The sequence below is a fragment of the Saccopteryx bilineata genome, chromosome 2 (assembly GCF_036850765.1).
Source record: "Saccopteryx bilineata isolate mSacBil1 chromosome 2, mSacBil1_pri_phased_curated, whole genome shotgun sequence".
Classification (NCBI taxonomy): Eukaryota; Metazoa; Chordata; class Mammalia; order Chiroptera; family Emballonuridae; genus Saccopteryx; species Saccopteryx bilineata.
In genome coordinates, this window is record NC_089491.1 from 3,722,949 (window position 1) to 3,750,161 (window position 27,213).

At 61.1% G+C, this 27,213-nt stretch overlaps 1 protein-coding gene across 7 annotated transcripts in view; it reads left to right on the forward strand.

Annotated features, from left to right (window-relative positions):
* RALGDS (ral guanine nucleotide dissociation stimulator) overlaps positions 1–27,213 on the forward strand; it is a 46,551-nt gene that overhangs the window by 1,852 nt on the left and 17,486 nt on the right. For 3 of the 7 annotated variants that reach the window (XM_066255802.1, XM_066255803.1, XM_066255806.1), the window contains exon 1: positions 20,961–21,262. The exons of 1 other annotated variant lie outside the window; for it this stretch is intronic. In XM_066255802.1, the coding sequence (XP_066111899.1) occupies positions 21,080–21,262 (183 nt within the window). In that variant the 5' untranslated portion in view covers positions 20,961–21,079. Of the gene's footprint in view, positions 1–13,663; positions 13,832–14,760; positions 14,947–20,960; positions 21,263–27,213 lie in introns of those variants that run through there. 3 more of the 7 variants (XM_066255804.1, XM_066255805.1, XM_066255808.1) reach the window with 2 other exon arrangements.

The following is a 27,213-nucleotide window of genomic DNA, read 5'->3' on the forward strand; positions in this document are numbered from 1 at the left end:
GGACGCGCGATCTAGGTGGGGTCTGAAGGCCTCCAGGGTGATATTTATGCTGTGACCAGAAGGACAAGAGGAGCCAGTCCTGCACACATGTCTGGGAGCATTGTGTGGGGGTGGGGTAGGGGAGCTCAAGGTGGGGAGGCAGGAAAGAATTTTCCAGAGAGGTTGTGAGAAAGGAGCCAGGGTCTCCAGAGAGAGCAGGGGAGGAGGGAGGGAGTGAGGGAGCCAGGAGGGAAGGGCCTTACCCGGCTTGGAGGGACAGACTAGTTGTCCTGCTGTGTGACAGCATTGCCCTAACTTAGCACTTAGAAGACCAAGCGTTGACTGTCTCACAGTCTCTGGACCGGGGTCCATCTCTGCTCCACAGGACCCTCTGCCTCCAGGTCTCCTGTGAGGCCGGGGCTGCAGTCTCCACCGAGGCTCTGCTGGGGCGGGTTCTGTCCCCAGGATCAGTCCTGGGCTATTGGCAGGACTGCTCTGGGCGGGTGGGTGCAGAGAGATGCTCCAGAAGAAGGTGTCCTGTGGTCAGGGTTGGTTCAAGGACGGCGCGTTGAGGATGATTGGGGCTCTTGAGCACTCGCCTGTACTGTGTCTGCCCTCACTGCCCCAGGTCACCATCTGTCTGGTCAGCCAGCTCTCCTGGGGCTGGGCCTGGAGCATTGGCTTGGCTACACTTGGCCTGGGTTGCGGAGGTGTGTCCAGTGGGGGTCGTAGTAGCTTCCTGGGGCCGCGAAGCCAAGTGCCACAAACTGGGGGGCTCAAAAAACAGAGGTTTCTTTTCTCTCTGTTCTGGAGGGCAGAAATCCCAAGTCAGGGTGTTGGGTGCGCCCTGCCTCTCTGAGGGCTTGAGGAGCCGACCCTCCCTGCCTCTTCCGCGGTGTTCCTCGTCTTCTCGATTCATCGCTCCAAATCCGCTTCTGTCTGCACACGGCCCTCTGTGTCTGTGTGTCCAACTTTTCCTCTTCTGATCAGTCATTTGATTCTGATTAGGACCCTCCCTAATGCCCTGTGACCTCTGTCTTAATTACACCGTCAAGACCCTATTTTCAAAGAAGATCTTAGCCACAGGTGCCCAGGGTTAGTTAGGTCCTCAACGTATCTTTTTTTGTTTGTTTGTTTTGGCTGGGACTGGGGTGGGGGTTGGATAGGCACAATTCAACCCAGAACAGGGACACTGGAATGATTCTTTCCCTTAAGGCCAGGTATGCAGGTGCCCGCAGGTACAGGAGGGGCAGCTGGGGTCAGAGGCAGTCTCTGAGAGTTGCCTGCGGCTGGGGGTTGTGGGTGTAAGTGGAGCCCGGGGTGGGGTGGGGGTTGGTAGGGGTGGTGGGGGAGCCTAGAGACAGCTGGCTCCCCGGGCTGGGCATGTTTTGGAGCAGCGCCAGCAGGTGGCGCTGTGACCTTGGGGCCGCCCCCTGCGCCGCTTTGCGTGGTTCCCGCAGAGACAAAGGTCTTACTCGTCCAGTTTCCTGCCAGGAGAGGACACTCAACTGGAAACAGACCAGGAGCACAGTCATTTTGGGGGTGACGCGCTGTGAAGGAAGTCAAAAGGCGGGGCCACTGGGTGGCGGCTTGGATGGGCCGCCAAGAAGCCCCTCCTCCTGCAAGCTGAGCTGGCCCTTCTCAGCGGTCCTAGGGACCCTGCCGCTAGGGTTACACCTGTGGTTTCCAGACAGCTCTCCTGTCACTGCAGGGCGGGGTGTGTCCCCAGGCTGGGGGCACACGGCAGGGAGCTGGGGGAGGGGAACGGCTGGCTGTCTGGGCAGGGCGAAGCTGGAGGGGTTCCTTCCACCGAGATACTCCCTGCCCCAAGGAGGGCGGGGCTGCTTGAACTGCCCCTGTTCACCTGGTGGGGTTCCACCCTGTCCTGAACAAAGTGGGGAGGGCCCCGGCCCCCCCACCAGAGAGTGGGCTCCCACGGGCATCAGTGAAGGAGCAGAGTCCTCCTGGAGTGGGGGTCATTTTATACTGTGACCCCTGCACACTTCTAACTCCCCAGTTCCGGCCACCGCTCTTGACAGCAGGTTGTTTGTTGATTGATATTTCCGGAGGGTCTCTGTGGGGAGCACCTTGGCTCCGGTCTGAGGGGACGAGACCATAGAGCAGGAGGAGGAACAGGGATGCAGGACCAGCTGTAATAGAACCTGTGGAGAAGGCACTGGCTGGAAGCCCGGGGACCTGGATTCAGGGACCTCCCAGGCCACTGCCACACCCCTCTCCTGTGCTGTGGAGGGACCTGGCACTGACCACAGGCCCATGGCACCTTCTCTGCGCCTGGCCGTGGCCTGCAGTGTCTCACTGTGCCACAGCCATCCTTACAGGTGGGGAAACTGAGGCATTGGGAGGTGAGGGGACTCCCACAGCTAGGTAGTGGCGGGGCTGGTGGGGCAGTGGCCTGTCCTGGTGCAGACAAACCTGGAAGGGGTGGACACAGGTGCTGAGACCAGATTCCTTCCAATTACAGTGAGCTTGCAACAGTCAGGACTGGCCCCACGGTGGTGGTTAACTGCGGGGTGGAGATGTAAACAGGGCTGATGAGCCCCTTTCGCCCCCCCCCCGCCCCCAATGAAGGGCTTAGGCTTTGGTCTGCATTTGCTCAGGTTCTAGGCTTTTGAACCTTGAGAAGTTTTCTCTTAGGGTCACAGCTGGGTGGGTCCCTGTGGGGGTGGGGGAGGGAGCTTAACCCCAGAGCCTCCTCCTAGGGCAGCCAAGTTGGGGAGAGGGCATTCCCCTAGAAATGACAAGCCCCAGAAGGGAGAGTTTCCATGGCAACCCAGAGCAGTTGCTTGGCAACTCCAGGACCCCAAAATACTTGCCTACAGGAAGGCTCAGGGCTGGGGACTTTCCCACGGCCTGTGTGTGGACCTCGTCTACTCCTCAGGGCTGATCAACCCTCACCCCGCCCCCTGCATCCTTCCTGAGGGAAATCTCAGCCCCCCCCCCATCACCTCATCCTGCCAACTAGCCACCTGGCCCCAAGCCAGTCCCCTAGCAACTGAGGCTATTTCCTGGATACCTGAGTGACAGGTGACCGTGACAGGGTAGAATGTGAGAAAATGCAGAGTCAGAGCACAGTGGATGGGACCAGGTGCCAGCAGTGGTGGGGGCAGGGTGCCCTGTTCTTTTTTTTTTTTTTTTTTTTTACAGAGACAGAGAGAGAGTCAGAGTGAGGGATAGACAGGGTCAGACAGACAGGAACGGAGAGAGATGAGAAGCATCAATCATTAGTTTTTCGTTGTGCATTGCGACACCTTACTTGTTCACTGATTGCTTTCTCATATGTGCCTTGACTGCGGGCCTTCAGCAGACCGAGTAACCCCTTGCTCAAGCCAGTGACCTTGGGTCCATGCTGGCGAGCTTTTTTTTTTGCTCAAGCCAGATGAGCCCGCGCTCAAACTGGCAACCTCGGGGTCTCGAACCTGGGTCTTCTGCATCCCAGTCTGGCGCTCTATCCACTGCGCCACCGCCTGGTCAGGCTGGGTGCCCTGTTCTTTGTACCCCTGTACCCTGCAGCCTTGAGCAGGGGCTTGGGGGCAGGATGGCAGGGCAGTGTGTGGCTGGGGGTGGGTCGAGCCCCCGGAATAGGGGGCGGTGGCTCTGGGCCCAGGGTAGGTAACAGCCTCACGGTTGAGGACACTGTCTTTGTAGGGGGACACCTGAATCTGTATCCCGCCTGGCTCCGCGCCTGTGACCCCGTGGGTGCCCTAGAGCGGGCACCCCTCTGAGGTTCGCTGCCCCCCAGCTGAGGAAGATGCCCGCCTCTGGGTTGCTGTGGGGATGGAAGGAAATCGGCCCGTGGGCGGCTTTGGTTCGTGGGTGCTGACCCTGTGTCCCGCAGAGCAGTGGACAGGATGGGGGCTGTGTCCAGTCAGGGGGGAGGGAGGCGCCCGAACCCCTGACCACAGGAAACCCCCCAGGGGTGGAATGGAGGGGAGAGGGGGGATTTGGACTTTGGGGAGCTGGTAAGAAAGGTGTGAGGTCCAGTGGCCGGAAGGTATTCTCTGGGGTGGGCAGTGGGGGTGGAGCTGTTGATGACCCTCCTCCCAGAGTTTCAGGGTCCACTCAGGGAACCGGGATTGTAATCTGACCTTGACCATTCTTTCTGTTTGACCTTGTGCCACAACCCCACCGCTCTGCGCCTCTGCACTTGCATCGGTCCCGGGGGAGCCGCGAGGAAGCTGGGGGCAGCCTGGCCCTGTACTGGACCCGCGCGTTGAGTCTACGGGCCGAGGCAGGCTCCCTGGTTCCTTCTGCCCAGGACACTGCCCAGCCTGACTCTTCCCTGCCGACCCCCATTAGAGCCAGCAGTGGGAGGAGGGGCAGGAGGAGGCGCAGATAATGGCCCAAGGTGGGGGCGGAAGGGCCCGGAGGAGGAGGAGCTGGGCTCCAGGGGTGCCGTGGGGGGGAGCTACAGGCAGTACCCCTGCCTGTGAGCTAGTTGGTTTGCGCTGGTGTCCCCACGGAGCCTGAGCACGGAGGAGGTGACCCCTTAGGCAGAGCAGCCCAGGAGGGGAAAGAGGCCAGCCCCCCTCCCGTGGTGGCCAGGGGAGGAGGGGCAGGAGGCGGTCAGCTGCCAGAGGAAACCGAGATGCTGACCTATGGGAGGGCGGCCCCATGCACCCTCTGCTCCCCGGGGAGTGGGTGCGTAATTAACCAGAATGAGGCTCCTCATATCTACCCCCATCTTAAGAGGGGGTAGAGCCCACCCTGGGGTTGGAGGGCAGCCCAGGCCGTTGCCTGCTTCTGGGTTGGGATCCAGAGTTGGTTCTCCTGAGCAGGGCCCAAGGGCCTCTGTAGACACCGCCTGAGAGTCTGAGTGTGTCCACCTGGCTGACTGTAGCGCTGGTCGGTGGAGAGGAATGTGCCCTTGACCAGTGAGCAGCCAGAGTCCAGCAACTTCTGCACCTGCCCCACCCGTGTCTTCGGGACTCCCTCCTGACCACAGGCCTTTGTCCCTGGACGTCCTCTCCATCTGGAGGGGCCCTGGCCCCTGGGGCGTCGAGACTGTCCAGAGGTGAACGGAGAGACTGAAAACTGGGGGTGCATGGGGGGCCCTGACGTGGGCTTGCAGGGCCCAGACAGGCAGGTTCCTAATTCCACCATGTGTTACTTAGTTGCCTCACCTGTGGGACTCATGGATGTCAAGGTGTGTGAAATGTTCCCAGAGCACCTGGTACTTGTCACAGCCAGGCCCTCTGCAGGTGGCAGGAAACGTCTGTTGCCCTCAGTGGAAGGCAGATGGCCGTGTGGCCCACCAGCTGTGAAGACAGGGCAGCCTCGACGGCCTTGGGGGACCTGAGGGCGGGCCCCGGGCTGAGCCCACGTTCTTCCAGGTGGGGAACCCCGAGAAGCTGAGCAGATTTCCCAGGGAAGACAGTGAGCCCCGCCTGGGTGGCCTCCCTCCCGGAGGAGGCCGGAGTTCCCGGCCCCTGAACCCTCCACAGGGTGTGCCGAGCAGGAAGTTGCCAGGGTGCCCTTTGACCCTCTGGTTGTCCTGGAGTGGCCTGAGGCCCTGGGTGGCTGGGGAGGTAGGTAGGTGGCAGCTGTGGGCCCGGCAAGCGGGAACTGTCCAGCCTGGAAGGGCTGAGCTGGCATTGCCGCCTGCCTCCCTCGCAGAGCGGACGATTTTGACACTTGAGGGTTTCAAGGGGAGTTTCCTTCCCAGACTCTTGGGACTGGAAAATCCCGCCCAGAGCACACGCTGCCTTCCCCTCTCGTAGCCCTGGCACCGGGCAGGCCCTGAGGAACAACGTGTGCTGGGGACACGGGCTGACCATCGTGGCCCGCCGAGGCTCCTGGGGGTCGGTGCCACCCCACGCCTGCTTGTGGGATGGGCTGTGTGTCTGGGGAGCATCGCTGTGCTTCTGGTGACTATGTGCAGCTTTGAGGGACTGACCCTCTGTGTCATCGTGTGCCACCTGTGTTGTGCGTGGCAAAGTCCAAGGTTTGGCAGAAGGGCAGTGGGTAGCAGGAGGCTGGAACAAAGGCCGCGTCTCCGGAACGGGTCACTCAGCCCCAGGGCCCTGGGAACCCAAGGCTCTGGCCGCCCCTGGCCTGGGGAACTTCCTTGCTGGAGAGAGGCTGTGGGAAAGAGGGCACGGGCACTGGCCCCGCCGCCTCCCGGGGGCCAGCTGGAGCCCCGAGTCCTTCCCGGAGGCCAGGGCAGCTCGGGAGGCCCCCGCTGAAAGCGCAGTCTTGCTCCCCAGCCCCTAAGCCCCCACAGGCGGGTGGTGGTGCCGGGCACGCGGTGTCCCTGGCACAGCCGGCAGCCTTCTCATCACAAGGGCCCGTTTGTCCCAACTTCCCTGGCCCTGAAACCCCAAGTGACCAGGCTCTGCCGGGCACAGGGGCTCAGCTCCCTCTCCCCAGCCCCAGCGGGCCCTGGGGGGGCCCCTAAGCCCAGTGCAAAGGCACTGAAGCGACCTCTACTTACCCTGTGGGCAGAGACCCATTCCCACTCAAAGGCTCGGAACACACAAATGTAGGAAGGAGAAAAAAACCAGGTTGAAGCCAGAGCTGAACTGACTGCCTGCCTCCCCCCACTGAGACCAGGGGCTAACTGGCTTCTGGGCCCCTCCCAGAAAGCCCGCTGCCCCTGCCCCTGCCCCAGCCCCTGCTCTGGGCCTGCCTCCCATGTCCGCTCCTGGCCTCGCTCTCTGGGACACACTTCTCATGGCTGGTTGCCAGAGCACCATGCTCTTCCTCCTTGCCATCCCTCAAGCTCTTCTCCAGCCTCATCACCTCCTCCAGGAAGCTTTCCTGGTGATCTTCCCAGAAGGAACTGTGTGGTCCTAGACTCTGAATATTTTCAAAGTCAGGAACTTTGAAGCTGGAGGAACCATCTGGAACATCAAGTCCACTTGTTCATCCAGGTATTGGTGGAGAGCCCCCGGGGTGCGGGGGGCCGCACTAGATATGTCGGAGCAGAGTTCCCTTTTCCAGTTTGAAAAAGAGGGAAGGCCCTGGCCAGGTAGCTCAGTGGGCTAGAATATCGTCCCAACACACCAAGGATACGAGTTCAGTCCCCGGTCAGGGCACATACAGGAATCCACCAGCGAATGTATAAATAAGTGGAACAACAAATTCATGTTTCCCTCTCTCTCAAATCAATAAATTAAAAAGAGGGAAAGACTGCCTGACCAGGCGGTGGCGCAGTGGATGGAGCGTCAGACTGGGATGCAGAGGACCCAGGTTCGAGACCCCGAGGTCGCCAGCTTGAGCGCAGGCTCATCTGGTTTGAGCAAAGAGCTCACCAGCTTGGACCCAAGGTCGCTGGCTCAAGCAAGGGGTCACTTGGTCTGCTGAAGGCCCGTGGTCAAGGCACATATGAGAAAGCAATCAATGAACAACTAAGGTGTTGCAATGAAAAACTAATGATTGATGCTTCTCATCTCTCTCCGTTCCTGTCTGTCTGTCCCTGCCTATCCCTCTCTCTGACTCTCTGTCTGTAAAAAAAAAGAGGGAAGGACTTACGTGCTTAGAACACCAGTGTCCTTTCCACTCGTGCTGTGTGTGTACATGTGAGTGGGATAGCCGCCCGCCTGCACATCAGCAAGCAGTATAGCTCCCTGCCGACCGGGCAGGTGTCACTCAGGCACTCGGACACGTGGGGCAAGCAGGACAGGTGTGGCCGTGGCTCTCTGGGAGCTGAGAGCCCAGGAGGGTGGTCGCGGCGGGAGGGCAAGAAGCTGTCCCACAGTCGGTGAGTTATTATCTCGATGTCCTTACTGTGTTACTTCCTCAGCTCACCTACCCTACTTAAGGTTACAGCACCTCCAAAGCCCCTGCATGGCCCGTCCTCAGGGCTTCCGGCCAGTATTTGATTTAACCGGGTGGGCTTTTGGAGACAGAGGCCCTCCCATGCGTGCAAGGCCCAGGACAAGCTCAGCAAGGGGTGTAATTGCCCAGGTCCCCAACCAGCAAGGGGGCAGGCTGGGGGTTTGAAGGCAGAGCCCCTGCTGGTGGCTGTCACGCTCCTTGTTCTAGTTGGAGGTTGGGCTCCTTGCCAGAGCCAAGCCGGATATGGGGGCAGGCCTGAGAGGGCAGGGAGCTGTCCTCGCTGCGGCTGCCTGCCGGGGCCCTTGGCAGTGCTGGCTCCCTCCGGGCATGGTGCCAGTGGCAGCGGCTGGGGCAGGGCCTGGGTTTGCAGATCCTCGGCTTCTTGGTAACCTGTATGACTCAGTGGGTTGGTACGAAGCCAGCAGCAGCAGCAGCAGCAGGAGCAGCCAGCCCGGGGTTACTCTTCTGCCTGGAGTGGCACCAAACCTCGACGACCCAAATAAGCACAGCCCTCTTTGCCTGCCCCCCCCGCCCCAGCTGGTATTTCCTGTGGCTCTGCCATCCTGGGGCAGGGGACAGGGTCTCCCCCTCCTGGCGGCTGTCCTTCCACAAGGCCCCGAGGCGCTGGCCCCATCGGCTGGCCCGGAAAGCAGTGGCCCCTGCCCGCAGAAGGGCACCGTGAGGATGGACTCATTCTGGGCTCTTGTTTTATAAGGTTGGGAGCACCCGCCTCACAGCCAGACCGCTGTGTGGCTGTGGGTGAGTTTGGCACCATCTCTGAGCTTCTGTCCCCAGGCTTGCCTGCAAACCTGCCTCATGTCTCGTGACCTTGAAACGCTGTCCATTCACACCAGCACACGCGTGAATTGTAGGAATACTGGGGGGCTGGGGTCGCCGACTCCGGCTTCAGCGTGGGTTGGTGGGGAGGGCAAACAGGAAGTGGGAGTCAGAACCCCTGAGCTGGGCCTCATGCAGGGGACAGACCAGCCACTCGGGCCGACAGGGACCCAGCAGTCCCGAGCCTGCCGGTGCTGCCGGGAACAACTGCACTTGTGATCCTGAGCCGGGTGCAGAGTGGGGGGAAGCCGGCTGTCCTGGGGGCCGACAGGCCTAGGCAGGCACCTGACCTTGGCGCTGACCCGCTGTGCGGTTTTAGGCAAGCCAGTTGTCCTCTCTGGGCCTTGATTGTCTTGGTTTTGCAATAGAGGTCATTACAGTGGCTTCATCAGATGCCAGGTGGGAAAGTGCTTTGTCCCCATTGAGGAGCACCTGGGGCAGGGCCAGGCTGGGCTCTTGGGGAGCGGGGGTGGGGGGCAGCCGCAGGAGCTGCTCCTGTCTCCAGGGCCTCCCATGTGGGCCAATGTTCGCCTTTAGGCTGCAGAGCGGTGCATGCTTGCAGTGTCCTGGTCCCCTAGCTGTCTCTCACTCAGAGTCGAAGAGGGTGGAGAGAGAGGCCAGGTAGAGAGATGCACACCGGGACCCAAGCCCTCCTCCTGGTTCAAGGCTGGGTCACAGCTGCAGTGTCACCCCTACTCAACAGAGCCAGGCTAGGGGACGGTGCATTGAGTGACTTGATCATGGGCCTGAGATTCCCAGAAATAAGAGGGGGGGGGGAGCTGGGCTGCACCCTCCCTGCCTCCAGCCTCAACCCCCAACCTCCAGCCAGACCCTGAGTCAGGTCAGGAGGCTGCAGGAAGGCCAAGCGAAAGCCAGCTGAGGCCTCTCCTATCTGCTTCCTGGACAGGATGTCGTGCTGAGTAAACAGCTTCGAGAGGAGTCACCACTCTGGCTCTGAGTCACAGCTCCTAGCGACAGCCGTGCAGTGTTTATCAACAATGCTCCACCCCCGCCCCCCAGGGCCTGCCCCCAGGAGCCTGGGAAGGGGGAGGGGCCCCTGCAGTTGTGGGCTGCAGCAGGTCCCCCACCCCCCACCCCCGGGAGCACTCCCCCAAACCAGGCTTGGGTCTGCAAAGAGGGCCGTGCGGGCACACACCTGTGCTCAGGTGTCTGTGAGCTGGGCGTGGTTATGCCTGGGCCGGTTTGCGGTTGGCCAGGTGCGATTTCCCACGGCCACCTGGCGTGGTGGGCAGAGCACTGTGGGGCCGTTGGCAGGCACGTGACCTCGGTGTCCTGGGACAGGGGAAAGTGCTGGTGGCGAGAATGGCATCAGGTGTCACTCTGGTGGGGTCAGACCCGACATTGTGTGGCAACTCTGGTACTGGAGTTCTGGCTAAGGAAGAATTCAAAGGCAAGACTCAAATTGTAGGAGAACGTTTATTTAGAAAGTCACAGAGGTAGAAGAAGTGAGCTCTGGAGTCACAGCGGCAAAAGAAGGGGCCCTGGGAGCTCAGGAGAGAGGGGTAGAGGTAACTAACACGCCTGGGGTGGGGGGTGGGGGGAGGCTTGGGTGTGCTCCCTGCAGGAAGAGCCTGTGCAGGGACCTCCAGCTGAGGGATTTAGGGACAGTCCCAGGGGAGGACTCAATAGAAGACTCGTCAGCTTCCCAGCTGTGTCCTTTCAGGGTCCTGGTCTCCACTGATTGGTGGGCACCAGGGCAGGGGGTCATCAGTCACTGCAGCAGGTCCTGAGTCAGCCATGGCTTTGCTTGTCTGGTTCTGCTGCTTTTCTGGGCCTGGGGCTGAAACACAACTGAGGCCAAGATGTTATCCGGAGGGGTTAAAGGGAGTGGTCAGTCAGGCCGAGGAGGAGAGGTCAGGGGAAGGTCCACGCTGCGTGACCAGCGACCAGCGCCTGCTAGGGGAGGAAAGGTCACCCCAGGGGGCGAGTCCTTATTCCAGTTTTGCCCCTTGCTAGGCACCTGGGGCCTCTCACCCTGGTGGCTTTCGGTACCTGGCCCATTGGCCTTGCTCTGCTCAGGTCTGTCTCACTGCCTGCCCCCCGGGGAGACTGGTGCCACCTGTGGTGACAGTGGACAAGGCTGGTGTGAGCACTTGAGGCGTCCTGGCTTCACAGAGCTCCATGCATAGTAGGTGCAAAGGAAGTCCTGCCTAGGCCCAACCCCTGCACGTGGCAAAGTGCTGGGGGTGCAGGTGGGGTCCCTCACTGTCCCCTGCCCCCAGAGCCCTGGCTCTCGGTGGTCGGTGGCCGGTCTGGTCTTCAGTGGTTCCAGGCGGTGACAGTGATGTCGTGACATGGAGCGCCATGTGGTGACACCAGGCCAGGGAGGAACAAAGAGGCTTCTGCTGTCCTTCCAGGGGAGGATGGGTGGGTGCGCCTGCCCCGCCCTCCCGAGGCCCCGCCTCTGCAGGCTCCGCCCTCCTGCTGCTGGTCCTCCCCTGCCTGGCTGTGACTCAGACCCGCTGCCCTGGGGCTGCCTGAGCCTGGCCTGGCTCTGATAGAAATAGCCCCAGTGTGGGTCCTGAGGCAAGGCCGACCTGTGCTGGAGGCTGGGGCAGTGAAAGTGTGGGAGTGACCGCTGTGCTCGGGCAGCTGGAGAAGAGCCAGGAGCCTTGTTTGGGCCCAGCAGCTGTGGGGGGAGACATGGTACCTTGCGCAGGGCTTGGTACCTGGGAAGCGCTCAGTGAGTGCTGGCTGGCTTGCGGGCATTACCAGACAGGCACACCCACAGGGCCGCCTGGGCTGTGCCCCACACCCCCCTGGCCTCCCAGGGCCTCTTGAAGCTCTCCCTCACCCTCACACACAGTCACACGGGTGGAAACGCCTTGCCCTCCACCTGCCCACGCGTCCCTTCCACAGCACCGGGCCCAGGTCCCGTCTTGAGATGAGAAGGCCACAGCTCAGGGAAGGACTCCCCGCCTCCCACTTCATCTAAGGTCCCCAAAGGCTCCGGAGAGCTCCGGGATACAGGACAGGGTGGCCAGACTGCATCAAGTGATGCCTGAGGTCACATGCCAGGCAGCTGGCAGCACAGGCGTGAGAGGCCAGGTTGGGGGCAGGCCAGGTCCCCAGGGCTGTCTCCCTGGTCGGAGCTCCGCTGCACCCTATCCCACCAAGTCCTGCCAGCCTCTGCTCAGGACTGAGCCCGCAGGTCGGGGATGCCTGCCTGGACCCAGGGAGGAGGATTCCTGAGGCGGCTCTGTGCCACGCTGGCGGCCGCCCCGCCCTGCCCCGCCCCGCCTGGGGACCAGGATGGCTTTGCAGAGCCCCAGCAGGGGTTGCTGCTTTTTGATAAAAACATTTCTGAGTTGTCCCCTGGGACCTAGTTGCAGGGCGCACGCCAGGGAGACAGGCCACAGGCTGCCATCTGGAGCTTGCTCTTGGGGACAGAGCACACACTACAGTAGTCCCGGTGCAGAGCAGTCCCTGCCAGTGTTCACCGAGGGCTTACTGCGTGCCGGGCCCTGGGGCGGGCGGGCAGGCACGTGACCACGGAGATGATCGGAGTACAGGTCCCCTGAGCGCTGACCACGAGCCTGGCCCGTACCGGAGTTCCTGTCAGATCATCTAGCACCCGTGTGCCCATTTGACAGATGAGGAAACCGAGGCCCTGAGACGCTAAGTCACTGGCCCAGCGTCCCAGAGCTGCCTGATTCAGGGCCTGTTTCTCGAAGGTCAGGGTTAAGTGTCACCACGCAGAGCTGGCTGCAGTGGTCCGGCCAGGAGCGGGGATGGAACCCGCAGGGGTGCCCGGGCAGAGGTGAGCACAGGGGGTCGGTCGGCCAGTCAGGGGCTGTGGGCAGGGAGGACTTTGGATTCTCCTGCGGGTGGGACGGAAGCTCTTAGAGGGTTGTGAGCACAGGAGGATATGTACCGGGGGCTGGGCACAAAGGTGGGCACCGGAGGCAGGTGGGCACCAGAGGCGGCTGCTGCAGGGTCCACCTGGAGTCCCCCAGCTCCGTTTCTCAGATACTCACTCACCCACCCACCCAGCCCTCCATCCCTGGACGCCTGCCCACACCCCCTAGAGTAGTGGTTTTCAACCTTTTTTTTTTTTGTATTTTTCTGAAGCTGGAAACAGGGAGAGACAGTCAGACAGACTCCCGCATGCGCCCAACCGGGATCCACCCAGCACGCCCACCAGGGGGCGATGCTCTGCCCCTCTGGGGCGTTGCTCTGCCTCGACCAGAGCCACTCTAGCGCCTGGGGCAGAGGCCAAGGAGCCATCCCCAGCGCCCGGGCCATCTTTGCTCCAATGGAGCCTTGGCTGCGGGAGGGGAAGAGAGAGACAGAGAGGAAGAAGGGGGGTGGGGTGGAGAAGCAAATGGGCGCTTCTCCTATGTGCCCTGGCTGGGAATCAATCTGGGTCCCCCACACGCCAGGCCGACGCCCGACCGCTGAGCCAACCGGCCAGGGCCGGTTTTCAACCTTTTTACGCTTGTGGACCGGTGAAAGTCGGAGAATTATTTCAGGGACCGTTCAGGCAGAAATCTCTTTGAGCATAAGCAAATGTGTCTGAGATCGTGGATCTGTAATTATCCTCATGCCACCTCAGGGTGCTTAACTCTTCCGGGGACGAGCACGACCTTTCTGGCGGAAGGGAAACCCTGTCCTGGTGGCAGGGAAACCCTGTCCTGGCAGCAGGGAAACCCTGTCCTGGCGGCAGGGAAACCCTGTCCTGGGGCAGCCCTGTCCCAGGGCCTCCTGACTCAGGTGTAGGTAGTCCTTTCTCCCATGAAGGAAGCTCTGTGGAGCCCTGTGGTGGGAGGTCATGGTCGAGAGCTCCGGCTGAGGCTGCAGGTGGGGGAATGTGAGTTTGAAAAACCTCTGTCACCCCCACCCCCTTCTGCTCTGCCTCCACCATGGATCAGGAAACCGGGGCTCAGCGAGAGGAACCTGCAGGTCCCACAGGGAACCAGGGCTCTGCGCACGGGCTCACAGCCGCCTGCTCAGCCGTGTCCCCTGCGCCCCACAAAGCCACCGGAAGAGGATGTGAAACATTCTGAGAACCAGGGAGCCAGTGCTGGCGGGGCTTGGGGTCAGGGCGGCATGCAGGGCCCCGGCCTCCGCAGGAGGGCCCAGCATGTGCCTGCAGGCCGGCTGGGGAGCCCCTGCCTGTGCCCCTGCCTGTGCCCCTCTGCTCCCGGCCACCGCGATCCTGCGTACTCAGCCTGTTGCCTGCCAGGGTCCCAGAAGGGTAAGGAAGCAGCCCATGCTCTGTGCCCCTGGATCGCCCTGGTGTCTCTGGGTTTGGGGACCCGGGCTCTGAACGCTGTGGGCTCTGCAGAGCTGCGTACAGACACAGGTCCCGGACTCTCCCTGTGAGGTCCTGGGCAAGTCCCTGCTCCCTGCGGGCCTCAGTCTTCCCATTTGTCAAATGGGTGTTGGACTTGTTCCGTGACTTCCAGCGTCTGCTTTGCAGCAAAATGAGAAAATGGAGGCATGCTGTGGGTTTTTCTTAAATGTATTCATTTAACGACTGTCCTCCCCCCCACTCCCCCCGAACAGCCGGCCCTCCTAGTTACTTTTGGTGTTGATTACTTTAGTGGTAATTTTGGTGACAGTATTGGGTTTTTTTTAGTGTGCTACTTGGCAAACTAAACAGTTGGCAGCCCTGGTTTGGTTCTGCAGTTTAAAACGCGATCCCGCGTGCAGGTGCCAGAGGTGGAACTCTGGCTGGTAGAGGAGGGAGGCTTCCGGGGTGAGTCCCTGGCTTGGAGCAAGTGGGTCCTCTGCGCTCCGCACAGCGCCTGGCTGGGCGCCCACCCTCCTGGTGGTCCCACTGGCCGAACCCTGCTTTGACCTCAGTGACTTGCACCTGCTCCCTTTCTGGCTCAGGGTGTGGTTTCTCCACGGGCCGGGGGAATGGGTACGGGGCCCCGGGGTGCTGAAGGAGATAGCTGGGCCCTCCCCACGAGAGCCACCGGCCCAGCTCAGCCCAGAGCCCCGTCCACACTTCCTTGCCTGGCGCATGGCCTGGTACGAGCGGGAATTCCTAGCCCTGCCCGTCACAGGAGCAGGTATGACAGCCACCCGGGTGACACCAGGTCTAGGCACTCAGGTGCTCGGCTGCACTGGGGCGGGCAGACAGACGGGCCGACAGGCAGAGGGCTGCCCGGGGAGCCCGACTCCGGCCCCGCCATGGCTTGGACAGCCAGGCTCGCTGGGCCCAGGGGCAGGAAGGGCTGGGTGTTCCTGGCCTGCGTCTCTGTGGTGACAGCCAGGAGGTGGGCTGTCGCCCGCCGTCCCCGCCCTACAATCCGAAGCCCCACGCCTTGCCCAACACCTCTGCTAACCCCGGCCAACACCGAGGTGAGTTTCCCGGGCAACCGGTACTTCTGCGAGAGGCTGGGTGGTTCCTCCTGCCCGCAGGAACTGGTTGAAGGAGTTTGGCTGGAAGCCGCTATGGGAGTCTTTGTCCGCCAATGGGGGGGGGGCTCTGCCTATGGGGCCCGAGTGTGCCCACCCGGTGGCCTGTTTCTCAGCTCCGGGGCTGTCTCAGCAGCTCCAGTTCAGAGGGACGGCGCTTCTCAGATTGCGAAGGACTTTTGTGCTTTGTTTTGTCATCTGCTCTCCTGAGAGCCAGGTGGTGGCATTGTTACTGTTATTGTCATTGTGGTCATTGTCCCCATCTTCCTGATGGACACACTGAGGCTCAGGAGGTGACACTGTGGCTAGGAAGGTGCAGAGCAGGGACCTGAACAGAAGCCTAGGTTCCAAATCTTCACAGAGGGAGAGTCTCCCAAACGCACAGGAAAGGGGGTCGCCATCGGGACCGGGTCGCTCCAGGCCCCGTGGCACCGGGACGGTTCCCAGCTGGTGGCTGGCCGACCCCCTCCCCAGCGGAGGAGGGGAGGTCAAGGGCCATGTGTGCCCCGTGCTGACCAGCATGGGCCCCATTTCTAACTGACTCCCTTTCTCCCCCTGCCCATCTGTTCTCCGTGCTTCAGGCTCTGTGGAAGCGTCCAGGTCTCTGCTTCTCTCTCTGATCTCCTGCCTCTGCCTGAGGCTGGCCCCTGTTGGGTTGGTGGCCTTCAGAGGTGTCTGTTGTTAGTGCCTGTTGGGCACTAAGCATTCTGGGCCGGGGAAGGGGGATAGTTGTCAGAGCAGCCTGATTCCCGCTCCGTAGGTGGCATTTGTCACAGTGACCGTGGACTGTGGATTTGCTCTGTGTCTCCGTCAACATCCGAGCGTGAGAGGCAGGGGCTGTGAGCGCCCCTCCCCGGGGAGGACAGCAAGGCCACAGCAAGGTCACGGCATCCCAGGGCCGTGGTTTCCACGGCTTCAAGCATTGCTGTGTCTTGTTCAGATTGTCCTGGGACAGTGATGCCCAGTGAGGTCAGAGATATTGGGTAGTGATGATGTCACACCCTCCACCCAAAATGATCTCCTTGGGTCTGGAGGGTGCATCCCGCAGGTAAACATCCCTTCCTTCCTTGGAGGAAGAGGAGGCCCCTGGCGATTCCCAGAGGAGGCGGGGAGGAGGCGGGGCTAGCTGGAGAGGAGGCGGGGCTAAGACAGGCCCTCCCGCTGCTGCAGGAGCCCCCACCCCCCTCTGCCAGGCCCGGGTGTGTCACCTCCTGCCAAGGTGTGTGCTCATCCACCCACAGAGGGCCACCCCAGGTCCCAGGCGGGTCAGGAATGGTGACGTCTGTACAGGGAAGTGACTGAGGAGACGGGCCAGGCCACACCCTCTTCGTGTCCTCCCTGGGTTCTAAATATAGACCACAAAAGGCAGACAGACAGGGTGACCTACCTCCACCTGCCCAGAGAGAGGTCAAAGGTTTCCCACCAACCTGACCCAAGTCTGGGTACCTGGCTGCTGGTCCTCACTGGGCCACCAGCTTCCTCCATGGCCTTGGCTGAGCCCAGGTTGGAGGAGGTGACAGCCAAGGCCTCTCTCTGGTCACCCAAACATTGCCTTGAGCCTAGTTCTTGTCTGAGCTGCTGCCTGGGGCCCTGACTGACCTGTCAGGAACCTGGTCAAGGGAGGGCGGGCGCAGGTGGGAGGTCTGGGCCTGGGGCCCCAGGGACACTGTGGGAGGGACCCAGCCCAGTGCAGCTGGGGCCTCACCTAGCAGTTGGTCTTCTGCCTGAGGACAGGTGGGGGCAGGTGGGGTAGGGGGAGCTTTGGGAGGGTCAAGACCTCTCCGGCTGCCTTGCGTCAGGGGGACCATGGTGGGATGAAAGTGGGAAGGAAAAGGGGGTCCCGGGTTTGGCCTGGGAACACCTTCCCCTTAAACTGCAGGTGGCTGCTCAGCAGGCCTCTAAGGCGGGCGTGATGAAAGCCAGGGGGCCTGTGGCACACCCAGACAGGCCCTGGCTGCAGGGGACAAGGGGCCGCCAGCTCCCTCCCAAGCCTCCTGTTGCCCACGGAACGCAGGCCTCGTGTGGCCAGGTCATCCAAAGTTACGAGAGAAGCCAGAGTGTGGATTGTTATATGAAATCACCTGACATTTTTCAGTGCTGGCTCTCAAATTGAAAAACACTTTGCAAGCCAAACAAAACACACATGGGGGGCTGGTGCTGGCGCTGGCCTGGGTCTCACCCCGGCGGTGCGTTCACAGCCTGTCTCCCGAGCATCCTGGGCAAGGAGCATCCCAGCTGTGGAGCGGTGTCCTCCGGGGCTTCTGCGACCCCCCCCCCCAAGGAGGGACGGGTGCCCTCGGCAGGGCAAGGCCGGGAACCTGGGGCAGCGGGGGTCAGGGTGAGCAGGATGGGAGGACAGGAGTGACACCCACTTAGAATAGCCCCGTGCGTCCTGCAGAGTGTTCTGTGCTCTGTTCTTCCCAGCAGGCCCTCCAAGGGCAAGGTTCTCCTAGCCTTGACCTTCACACTCGCCCCCCATCAGTAGCGCTGCCTCCAGCACCCTCTGAGCTGCGCAGACTCAGTTTCCCGGTTGCTTACCACCTCCGCCCCCACGTTGAAGCCCCTGGCCCCTTCTGTTGTAAGGATGCTATGGGTGGCCCCTGGGCACAGGGCAAGGAACACAGGGGACAGTGAAGCTGGCCAGGTGTCACTGTCATGGCCCAGGCTCTGATTGTTGCCCTTCCTCAACGGCTGCTGGGACCTGCGCAGCCTCAGAGGATGAATCTCTGTGTGTGGTTTTCTTTTTCTTTTTAAACTTCTCATGTGGAAAGTTCCAAACGAACACAAAAGTGGGGAAAATGGTATAAAGACCCCCCCTATAGCTGAATGACCATAGAAAGGGCCACTCTTGTTTGTCCTTTACCCCACGTCCTCCCCCGCTCTGCTCAGTGGACGATGTTTACACAAGTCCCAGGCTCATCCTCCCATCCGTAAATATCCCGGTATGTTACTTTAATAGTAACCAAGCCCTGTGATCACACCCAAAAGTGATGTCAAATGTTGTCAGATATCCAGTAGTGTTCAAATAATCCCAGTTGTCCCTGAGGATTGGTTTTTTTGTTTTTTTTTTGTTTGTTTTTGCTTTAATAATTGCCCTGTTTAAACCACAGTCCAAAATCTACAGGTTGCATTTGGTTGCTGTCTTTCGTCTTTCTTTTCATCTCTAAGTTTCCCCTTTATTTTTTGCCCTGAACTTTGTTGAGGAAACTGGCTGGCATGTCCTGTAGAGTCTTACCGTCTGGAATCTGTGGGCTGCCTCCTCAGGGTGTGTTGAACGTGTCCCTCTGTTCCCCATAACTCCCTCCAAAATGCTGATTACACACAGAGGTCCGGTTGGATTCATGTCTGGTTCTATGCCCCCCCCCCCATCAGGGCAGCAGGCACAGGCACAAGCTCTCTCGGTCGCCTCTGCTCTGGGCTGGTCCTGCCCTTGGTAAGGCATCTGTCTTCCCGCAGGTTTGGGGTGGTGGAGAGTATAAGGAGAGGCACCCCGTGAACCGCATGCCCTGCCACTAACTGGGGCAGAGTCTCTGCCTGGCCTGCGGGCACCAGGCACCTGGGTGAGGTGCTCTGTCTGTGCTGTGTTGTTCCTTTCGCCCCCTTTACACAGGAAGTACTGTTCCTTGAAGGTGAGGTGACTGCTCGGGGGGGTGTCACACAGTAAGAAAGGCCAGAGCTGGGCTCAAAGCCAGCCCTTCAGTGCCTGAACCTGTCTGTGCCACCCTGCCACGCTGGGTACTGGGGTGTGTGTGTGTGTGTGTGTGTGTGTGAGACTGTGCATGTGTGCACACAGCGGAGTCATGAGCAGGCTCGCCAGGACCCCAGAGGGGAGCCCCAGAACCAGGGCATGTGTACTGCTGGTCTTGCCCACGCCTCACCTCCCCCGCCTGCCTGACATCCTGGACCTTCAAGGCCTAGAGAGGAGGTGACAGGTGCATTTCTCTGTGTACCTGTGAGTTACTTGGCCTCTGGGGGCCCTTTTCCCACCTGTAAAATGGGCCTGAGCTAGCTTCCCAGGCCCCTCTCTGGAAGAAACAGATCGAGTGAGCCACCAGCAGGGGCCGGATTTACACGGCAACTTCCGAGAGCTTGGCCCCAGGAGAAAGAGAGGGAGGAGGAGCTTCTAGCCAGAGGGCAGTTCCCTGCATCCAGGTCACCCTTTTGTTGCTCTTTGAGGGCATCCTTCTAAATGTGCCCCACCCACCCCCACCCTTCTTAGTTAGGGGCAGGTCCTGGAAGCTTCCTAACCCGCCTCCTAGGGACCTCCACCCCAAACCCAATCTGCCCAATCTAGCTTAAACACAAACAAAAACAGCATTTATTCCGCGTGTGATTACAAAAATATTTTAGGAATACGAGAAGATTCTGAGAAGTGAAAAGGAAAACTGCACAGCACGACCCAGAATAACCACCGTGACTTTGGCAGGGTGGGGCCTTCTAGTCACAAGCGCGGGTGTACGGCCTGTGAGCACACAGTGCACCCTGGTTCCTCAGGTCACACACAGTATAGCAGCCCTTCCCACGTCACGGGCTGTCTACCCTCGGGTTACGCAGGGCCCCGACCATCAGCACAGGGCATCCGAGTTCACTGTGCTGGGCAGAGTTGTAACTGAGGTTCCGTAAACAAGCTCATGCAGACATCCACGTCCACACCTCGGATTGCCACCGCGGGGTGAGTTCCTAAGAGTGGGATTGCCAACACAGAAGAGCATGGCGTTTTTTGGGGTTTTTTAATGTCCTTAATAGAAACTGCCAAATTGTTTTCTATGCTCCACACCCCACCCCACCCCACCCCACCCCGATGCTCAAGCTGCCCGGGTGGGCTCCCGGTGGGTGTGCACAAGATAAGCTTGTGGGATGTGGAGTGTGGTCCTGCCCTCTTGTGTTACAGGTGGAAAACTGAAGCCCATCATGATCACAGGCCTCAGTGAGGGTTGAGGCCTGAGGCCCCAGCATTGGGTTAGGTGTGCGTGTGGGGGGTTGTCCATTCATTCATCCATCTAGTCTCTTGACCCTGCTGTGAACTCTAGGATCCCTCGTCCTACCCTGCTGGTTTCTAGAGAGGAGAAGGCTCCCTAGCCCTGCTTCCTCCCAGCCCTCAGCCTCACCTCAGCCCCGAGACCTTGAGGACTCAAGCCACAAGTGGGCCCCACTGACCAGGCCCGTGGCAGCTGATATTTGTCCTTGTTTTTTGTTATTTTTTTTTTAATTTGAGAGAGAGAGGAAGGGAGAGGGAGAGACAGGAACATCAATCTGTTCCTGTTTGTGCCCTGACGGGGGATGAACCCTCAACCTCTGTGCTCCCAGCTCTCTGGCCAGGCCTTGATCTCTTCCTCTTGAATCTGTGTTTCCCGTGACGCCTGGCCCCCCCTCACCTCCCTCAGTGCTCCTCCTCCGGGTGGCTGGAGGGTGGAAAGGAGATGTGCAAGCAAAGGCCCCTCTCCCCACACCAAACACCCCTCCCCCCCAACAGGCAGCCCTTCCAAGTGCAGGTGTGCACCAGAGACGGTCACAGTTCCTGGCCTCAGGAGCACACAGCAAGGCAAGGCACCAGCCTTGTGCTGTCCATCGGTGACCCCCCGGGATCCCCTCCATGAGGAAACTGAGGCTCAGGGAGTTGTCCAACAAGGCCATTGAGCTAGGGAAGGGCTTAACTGGAATCTGTGGGTGGTGGGTCTGACTCCAGGGGCCGCTTGACAACACGTACACAAGTCACACACACACCTACACAACACACAGCGCACGAGCGCACGTACCCACATGAAGTGCCAAACCAGGGAGCCCACAGCCACTACGCACACGACACCCGTTCTGCAAAGGACACACACAGCCCGCAGGCTCGCGGGGGCGTCCGCGCGCGCGCGCGCGCGCACACACATGCACCCTCGGGCCCCGCCCCCTGTGCTGTAGGCCACGCCCCTCCGCGCCACAGGCCCCACCCCCGGCCTGACCTAAGCCTTGGGGGCCGGGCGGCGCGTGCACAGCGCAGGCAGCGCGGAGCCGCGCGGGCTTCCCCCGCCCGCGCCGCCCGGGGTCCCGCCGCCCGGCCGGCCGCCCGCGCCGCTGCGAGCCGCCCATGGTGCAGCGCATGTGGGCCGAGGCGGCCGGGCCTGCGGGCGGCGGCGAGCCGCTGTTTCCGGGCTCATGGCGGAGCCGCAGCGTGTGGGACGCCGTGCGCCTGGAGGTGGGCGGCCCCGACAGCTGCCCGGTGGTCCTGCACAGCTTCACGCAGCTCGACCCGGACCTGCCGCGCCTGGAGGTGGGTGAGCTGCGGCGGTGGGTGGGGGGTCCTGTGTCCTGATTGGTCCGGAAGGACGGTCCTTGTGCAGAGATCCCCCTCGTTGCTCTGACCCCAAGGCCAGCGAGGTGGACGTGGGGACCGCCAGGGCAGCCGGTCCAGCAGTTTAGGGACCAGAACCGGGTCTACCTGCCGCTCTCTATCCACCCCACTGCCTGCCCCTCACTGAGCCCAGGTGTGCCAGCTACGTGCCTCGGAAGCCCAGGTAGACCTGTTTCCGCGGGCTGTCACTGTCTGTTGACGTCTCCCCGCTTCCCGACAGCAGGGGCTGGGCCCTGTTTCATCTCTGTGGCCAGCCCCGGCTTGCACGGGCAGTTTGGGCTTTGCAATACAGGTGACGAACTAGTGGTTAGGGTGGCAGAGACCTAGAATCCTTAGAGGTGATTGGAACCAGTGCCTTCCAGACCTTCCCCGTATGGGGTCAGCGGAGGATCTGATGCGCAGGGCTAGCTGCCCAGAGGAGGGGAGTGGTGGGGCCGCAGGCCAACAACCTGTGGGACAAGGCCCTCTCATGCCCGGAGGGGGTGGCTGACTCATTTCTGCTTGGTTATAAAATGCGCTAACACCATGTGTTTGGGAGGATTCAGAGAAGCGGAGATCTGTTTGTCACGGGTGGGGTCACGGTATCTAGGTGAGGGCTGGGCTCTTCTTTCTAGTGTGCTCTGTGCAGTGGGGTTCCGTGAGTCACGAGGTCGTGCAGGTTGAGGGGAGCAATGCCTCCCTCCTCCTGCCTGACTGTGCACCTGACACCTGCAGCAGAGATAGCAGGTCCCGGGACGAGCCCCTCACCCCGACTCTGCATGGGCCTGGGGCCTGGACAGAGGCCAGCCCTGTGTTAAGGGGCTCCGCACATCAAGGCCAAGCCTGAGCCTTAACAGTCAAGTTCCTGAGCCCCAGTGCTACTTAGGGCCCCCTTGGTGTGTTGTTCCCCCCCACCACCACCACCGCTTTAGGCCCTGGTGTGTGGTAATAATCCCGGGCACTTTGTAGCCTGGGTCTTGTGCCTTTGTGTGTTTCCAGTACCTGGACACGGCATCGATGCATATCTGCCTGAGGATCAAGCATGTCTCCATGCCGGCGTCGGGGGAACTCTGGGTGGGGGAATCCTAGCACTGAGACCCTTTCTTCCTGCGTTTGGCATTTCCCCCCTGGGACCCTCATTCACCCAAAGCTTTGGCTTTCATTGGCCACTGGAGCAGGACCCCAGGAGGCCTGATACCAGCCCAGTGCTCATCTGACTTTCATTATATCTGGCAGCCAGCAGGCTTTGTGTGCATGGGAGGGTCCGGCCTGCACGACTCTCAGGGGCCGGGCAGGTTCCTGGCCGGGGTGGGGCCAGCTGCTTGGCCTCTTCTCTCTGTCCATGTGCATCCCTGAGGACCTGAGGGAGAGGCAGCTGAGCCCTACCCTTGCCCAGGGGTCTGCCCCCTCCCTTCCCCTCCCCTCCCCTCCACTCCACTCCCCTCCACTCCAGTCCCCTCCCCACACTCCTGCTGCTGCTCTCCAGGCCTCAGCACTAGATCCAGGCCATGGCCACTGTTTAGAGTCAAAGGGGAAGCTTCTGGCTGAGGCAGGAAAACCAGGGTCCTGGCAGAAGAGGAGGCCACTGCCGGAAATCAAACACAATGACCATTTACCATGGGCCGGTGGAGGGGGCGGGGAAGTCCCTGTCCCTCCTGCCAATGCCCCCACCCTGGGGCTGATTTCCTGGTCGCTGTGGTGTGCCAGAGCTGAAGCCGTCCTGCTTGTGGTCCCTGTCCTTTCTGGAAACCACCAGGCAGTTTCTGCCTGTCCTCCCCCGCTCCCCGTTTCCCCACAAGCCTCCGCCCAGTCCTTCCCTCTCTGGGCGGCCAGATGTCCTCGCACATCTGGGCGCCCGCTCACTCACCATCTTGATTCTGAGCCAAGCTGCCAGTGACCCAGTGCAGCCTGGCAGTTCTGTGCTTCCTGGAGGCCACCTGGCCTGTGCCCGCACCTCTAGGTGGGCCACTGCCCGGGCCAAGCAGGAATTCTTGCATCTGTAGCACCTACTGGATGCAGATGCCACCACCTCCTTCCAGCTGGCTTTGGCAACCGTCCAGAGTAGGTGCCAGCCCCACTTGATAGGGGTCTGGAGCTCTGAGAAGTGAAGCCCCTGGTTCTAAATGTACACACAGCCAGGAACATGGGCATTGTTCTCTATTGGGTGCCTGTCTGCAAAGGACCAGAGGGATCAGAGAAGGATCGCTAGCGAGACAATGTGAAGTTCATGGGGAGGACATTGGAGCTGTGCGGGAAATGGAACCGGGCCCAGGCAGCCCAGAAGCCCCCCCGGGTCGGGTGAGGCGCAGGGATGCTTACAGACCAGAGGGAGGCAAGGCGCTTTGAGCCAGAGCACACTCGGGAGAGCTTCCTGGAAGAAGCAAGCCCACGGCTGGACCCCCAAAGGTTTAAAATAATAGCTCATATGAGCCAGAATTTGTGGTAGGCCCCGTGCTCAGTAATTAGTACATGATGTCCTTTTGTGTTCAGGACGACCGCTAGTCCACTTAACAGATGAAACAGCGAAGGCACTAGAGGTTAACTGAATTGCACAGGCTCTCTGCTAGCTAGCGGCAGAGGCAGGGTTCTGACCCAGGCAGTGCGCTGGCAGGCCTGATTGGCAGGACAGAATGGGTTGGCAGGACAGAATGAGGGGGGCATCTCTGTTCTGGGGGTGGAGCTGCACAGGGAGGAAGTCTCCTTCAGCCTCCCTGCCTCCCTCCCAGTCATCTGGTCTCCTGGGCACAGGGTGTGCAGGTCCTCAGTGTAACCCCCTGGGCCTTTGATCCTGGAGGCCCAGAGGCATGGCCTAAGGGGTGCGTGCACACGCACGTGTGTGTGTGTGTGTGTGTGTGTGTATGCATGCACACATGTGTGTCTCTCTGCCATCTGCAGGGCCTCCACAGCCCCTCTAGTTCCCCTCTTGCTTTGCATCTCAGGAGCTGCAGGAGAAGGGCGGGTACCCAGCTGGCTGTTCTCCCTGGGAGATGCTTGAGTGCCCTGAGCTGTTTCCCTGGAGGCTCAGGGACAGGCCCCGGAGCAGGAGTGGGTGGCAGGAAGGTCAGTCATGGGAGCTGCTGGACCACTTGTGGGCAAGGCTGGGGTCCCACCCTCTGCCGGGAAGTTGGACAGAGCCAGGCCCTGTCTTCATCGAAGTCGATTTAGCAGGGACCCTCCTCAGCCTCGGAGCGGGCCCCTGGGGGCGGTTCCGGGGGGCTGCACCCGGCAGTTGAGGCCTGGCTCCCACGGGACTGCTGGCTGGCGGCCCAGATGGCTTTCACGGAGCGGCACCGTGCTCTGGCCACCTTGTCCCAGGCAAGGGCCCTCAGCCTTGAAGGCCAAGAAACGCCATGTTCCTGGACACACAGCTCCAGTGAAGTGACCCCCCCCCCAAGTCGGTGCTGAGATCTGGGAGTTGACACCTGCAGCCTAGGGCGGGAGGCTGGCCCGCCCGTCCTGTCCATGGTCAAGGAGTGAGTGGGGCAGGAGTGCCCAGCACCAAGGCTGCCGCTCGTGGGGAACCTGGGAGCGGGCATTGCCTTGGCATTTTCCTCTCCCCTCCGGGAAGTGTGGGGTGCCTGCCCAGCCTGCTCCACCATCACGCCTAGAGGCACACTGCTGTTCTTTTGAACCGGGGGACAGAGTTGAGTGTAGGGGTCAGGAGCTTGGGCTCTGGCGGGGGGTGGGGGAGAGCCATGCTTGAACGCTGGCTTGGCCCCTGCAGCCCCGGACCTGCTCCTGCTCCCTGAGCCTCAGTTTTCTTTTCTGTAAAATGGGTCTGGTGCCAGTCTCTGCTTAGGGTTCTGGTGAGGATGAAGGGAGACGGCAACCTAAGGAGTAGTCCCCGTAGTGCCGGGCACAGCGCCAGAGCTAGATAGGCGGTGGCTGCCCCAATTGTGTTTCCTGGCAAGGATTCGGGGGAGTGCCCGCGCCTTGAGCTCCAGGTCAGTGTGGTGTGCCCCGGGTCTGTTTCTGGTCGCTGGCCTCAGGGCCTGTGGCTGCCCTGGACATCCCCTCTCCGGAGAGAGGGCCCGGCATGAGGGAGCTGGGCCTGGCCAGCCCGCCCGGCTGTGTGACCTGAGGAAGTCCTTCCCGTCACTGTTCTCTCGCCTGCATCCATGTGACTGGTGGCTGGACTCTGTTCTGAGGCTGTGACCCTAGCAGCCACTAACAGAACGTGGCCTGGGTGTGTTTCCATAGGGCCTGAGAGAGTCGCAGGCCAGGGTTCGAGTCCCTGCCCCAGCTGCCGCTTCCCGGCTCTCGACCTGGGCGAGCTCCCCACGCAGCTCCTTCCTTGTCCTCCGAGTGAGGCGTTGGGAGGATTAAATGCAGCGAGTGTGCCCAGGGCCTGGCACCCAGGAAGTACCCACACGTGCTGACACTGGAGCCCGTGGGGTTGCTGCTGGGACTGGACCTTCAGCCTCCCTCCACCTCAGCCGTCACCAGCCGTGGCCCCTTGCAGGCCTGACCCCTAGTGGCCCGCTGACCTGGAGGGACAGGAAGGTGGGTGGTGGGCAGGGCCAGCCTGGAGGTTAGGTCTCCCTCCCCACTTGTCCGTTTAACTGTCTGGGCTCAGGCGGGCAGGGAGAAGGGTTTGTGGGGAGATGGCTCAGCCCTCTTTGGGGACTCATCCCTCCCTCCCAACTCGTTTCTGGGATCACTGAGCTTCTGTTTGCCCTGGAAACAAGACACCTCAAGTGGTCCCCAGCCCAGGCTGCCTCTGTGGGGCCAGCAGTGTGACCCACCCTTGTCAAGGGCTGACTTGGAGTCCCCTCCTGGGCCCTGTCTGTGCCCTCAGGCTCGGTGCAGGACGCCCAGCTGCCGTCCCCCCCCCCCCCCCACACACACACACAAGGTCACGCATGCTCTGCGCATCCATTCTCCACGCCCTGCGCTTATGGCCTTGAGAAGTCCTGGTTCTTACCTTAGCCTGGACACTTTATACTTGATCATCCCCGAGGCCTCAGTCTCCCGCTCTGTATAATGGGTTCCTGACCTTGTGTTCAGACTGTCCCAGGAGCCCCTGGGATTCCTGAGGGCTGAGCAGCTGTCTTGGTCTGTCTCATGTTTGAGCTCCTGCACTTGGGCAAAAGGCTAAAAAGTCAGAAAGCTGCAGGGCTGCTCCAAACCTCAGAGTTTTCAGGGGCCCTGGCTTCCTCCAGGTTCCCGGAGCCCCTGGCAGGTGTCCCACAGGTTTCCTGGAGGGGAAGGGTCATCGTCAGCTTGGGGGCCGACGTGCATGCCAGCAACATCATCGGGTCCCGTGTCCTGGGCGCTTTCGTGTGCCAGGCGCTGGTGTCTCTTGACTGCCACCATCAGCCTGTTGGAGAGATGCGCTTCTCCCCTGGCGGGTGGCTGGTCAGGGCCTGGGGCTGACCTCATGGACCCCAGCAGCAGCTCAGAGTGGCGATCTGATGCTCAGGGATTCTCTCCTGTGCGGCCTGGGAGGAGTCTGCAGAGGAGGCGGAGCCGCTTTCCCTCAGGGAGGAGCCAGTCTGCAGCCAGGGGCATTTGTGGACCCTTGTCGCTTACGTGGGAAACACGCATCTGAGTCGGAGCAGAGGACTGGTCGGGGTGTGGGACGGTGCCGTCCTCACCTGTGCATTCATGAGCTGCCTTCTGGGGAAGATGGCAGGATGGGGAAAGGCAGGATGAGTGACAGCAAGGAACAGATGGCCCACTCGGCCACGCTCTGCCCAGGGCTCGGGGAACGTGCTTAGAGCTGCCCCCTGCCATCTCTTGGTAGATGGTTTAAATGGTGCCTGTACTCCGACGTGGGTTCCATGAGGTCTGTCCCCAAGTAAGGTGGGACCCGCCCTGTAAACCCCTCGTTCTACTTTGAGGACATTGGGGATTGGCTGACAGTCAGTAGGGGACCCAGCAACCTGCTG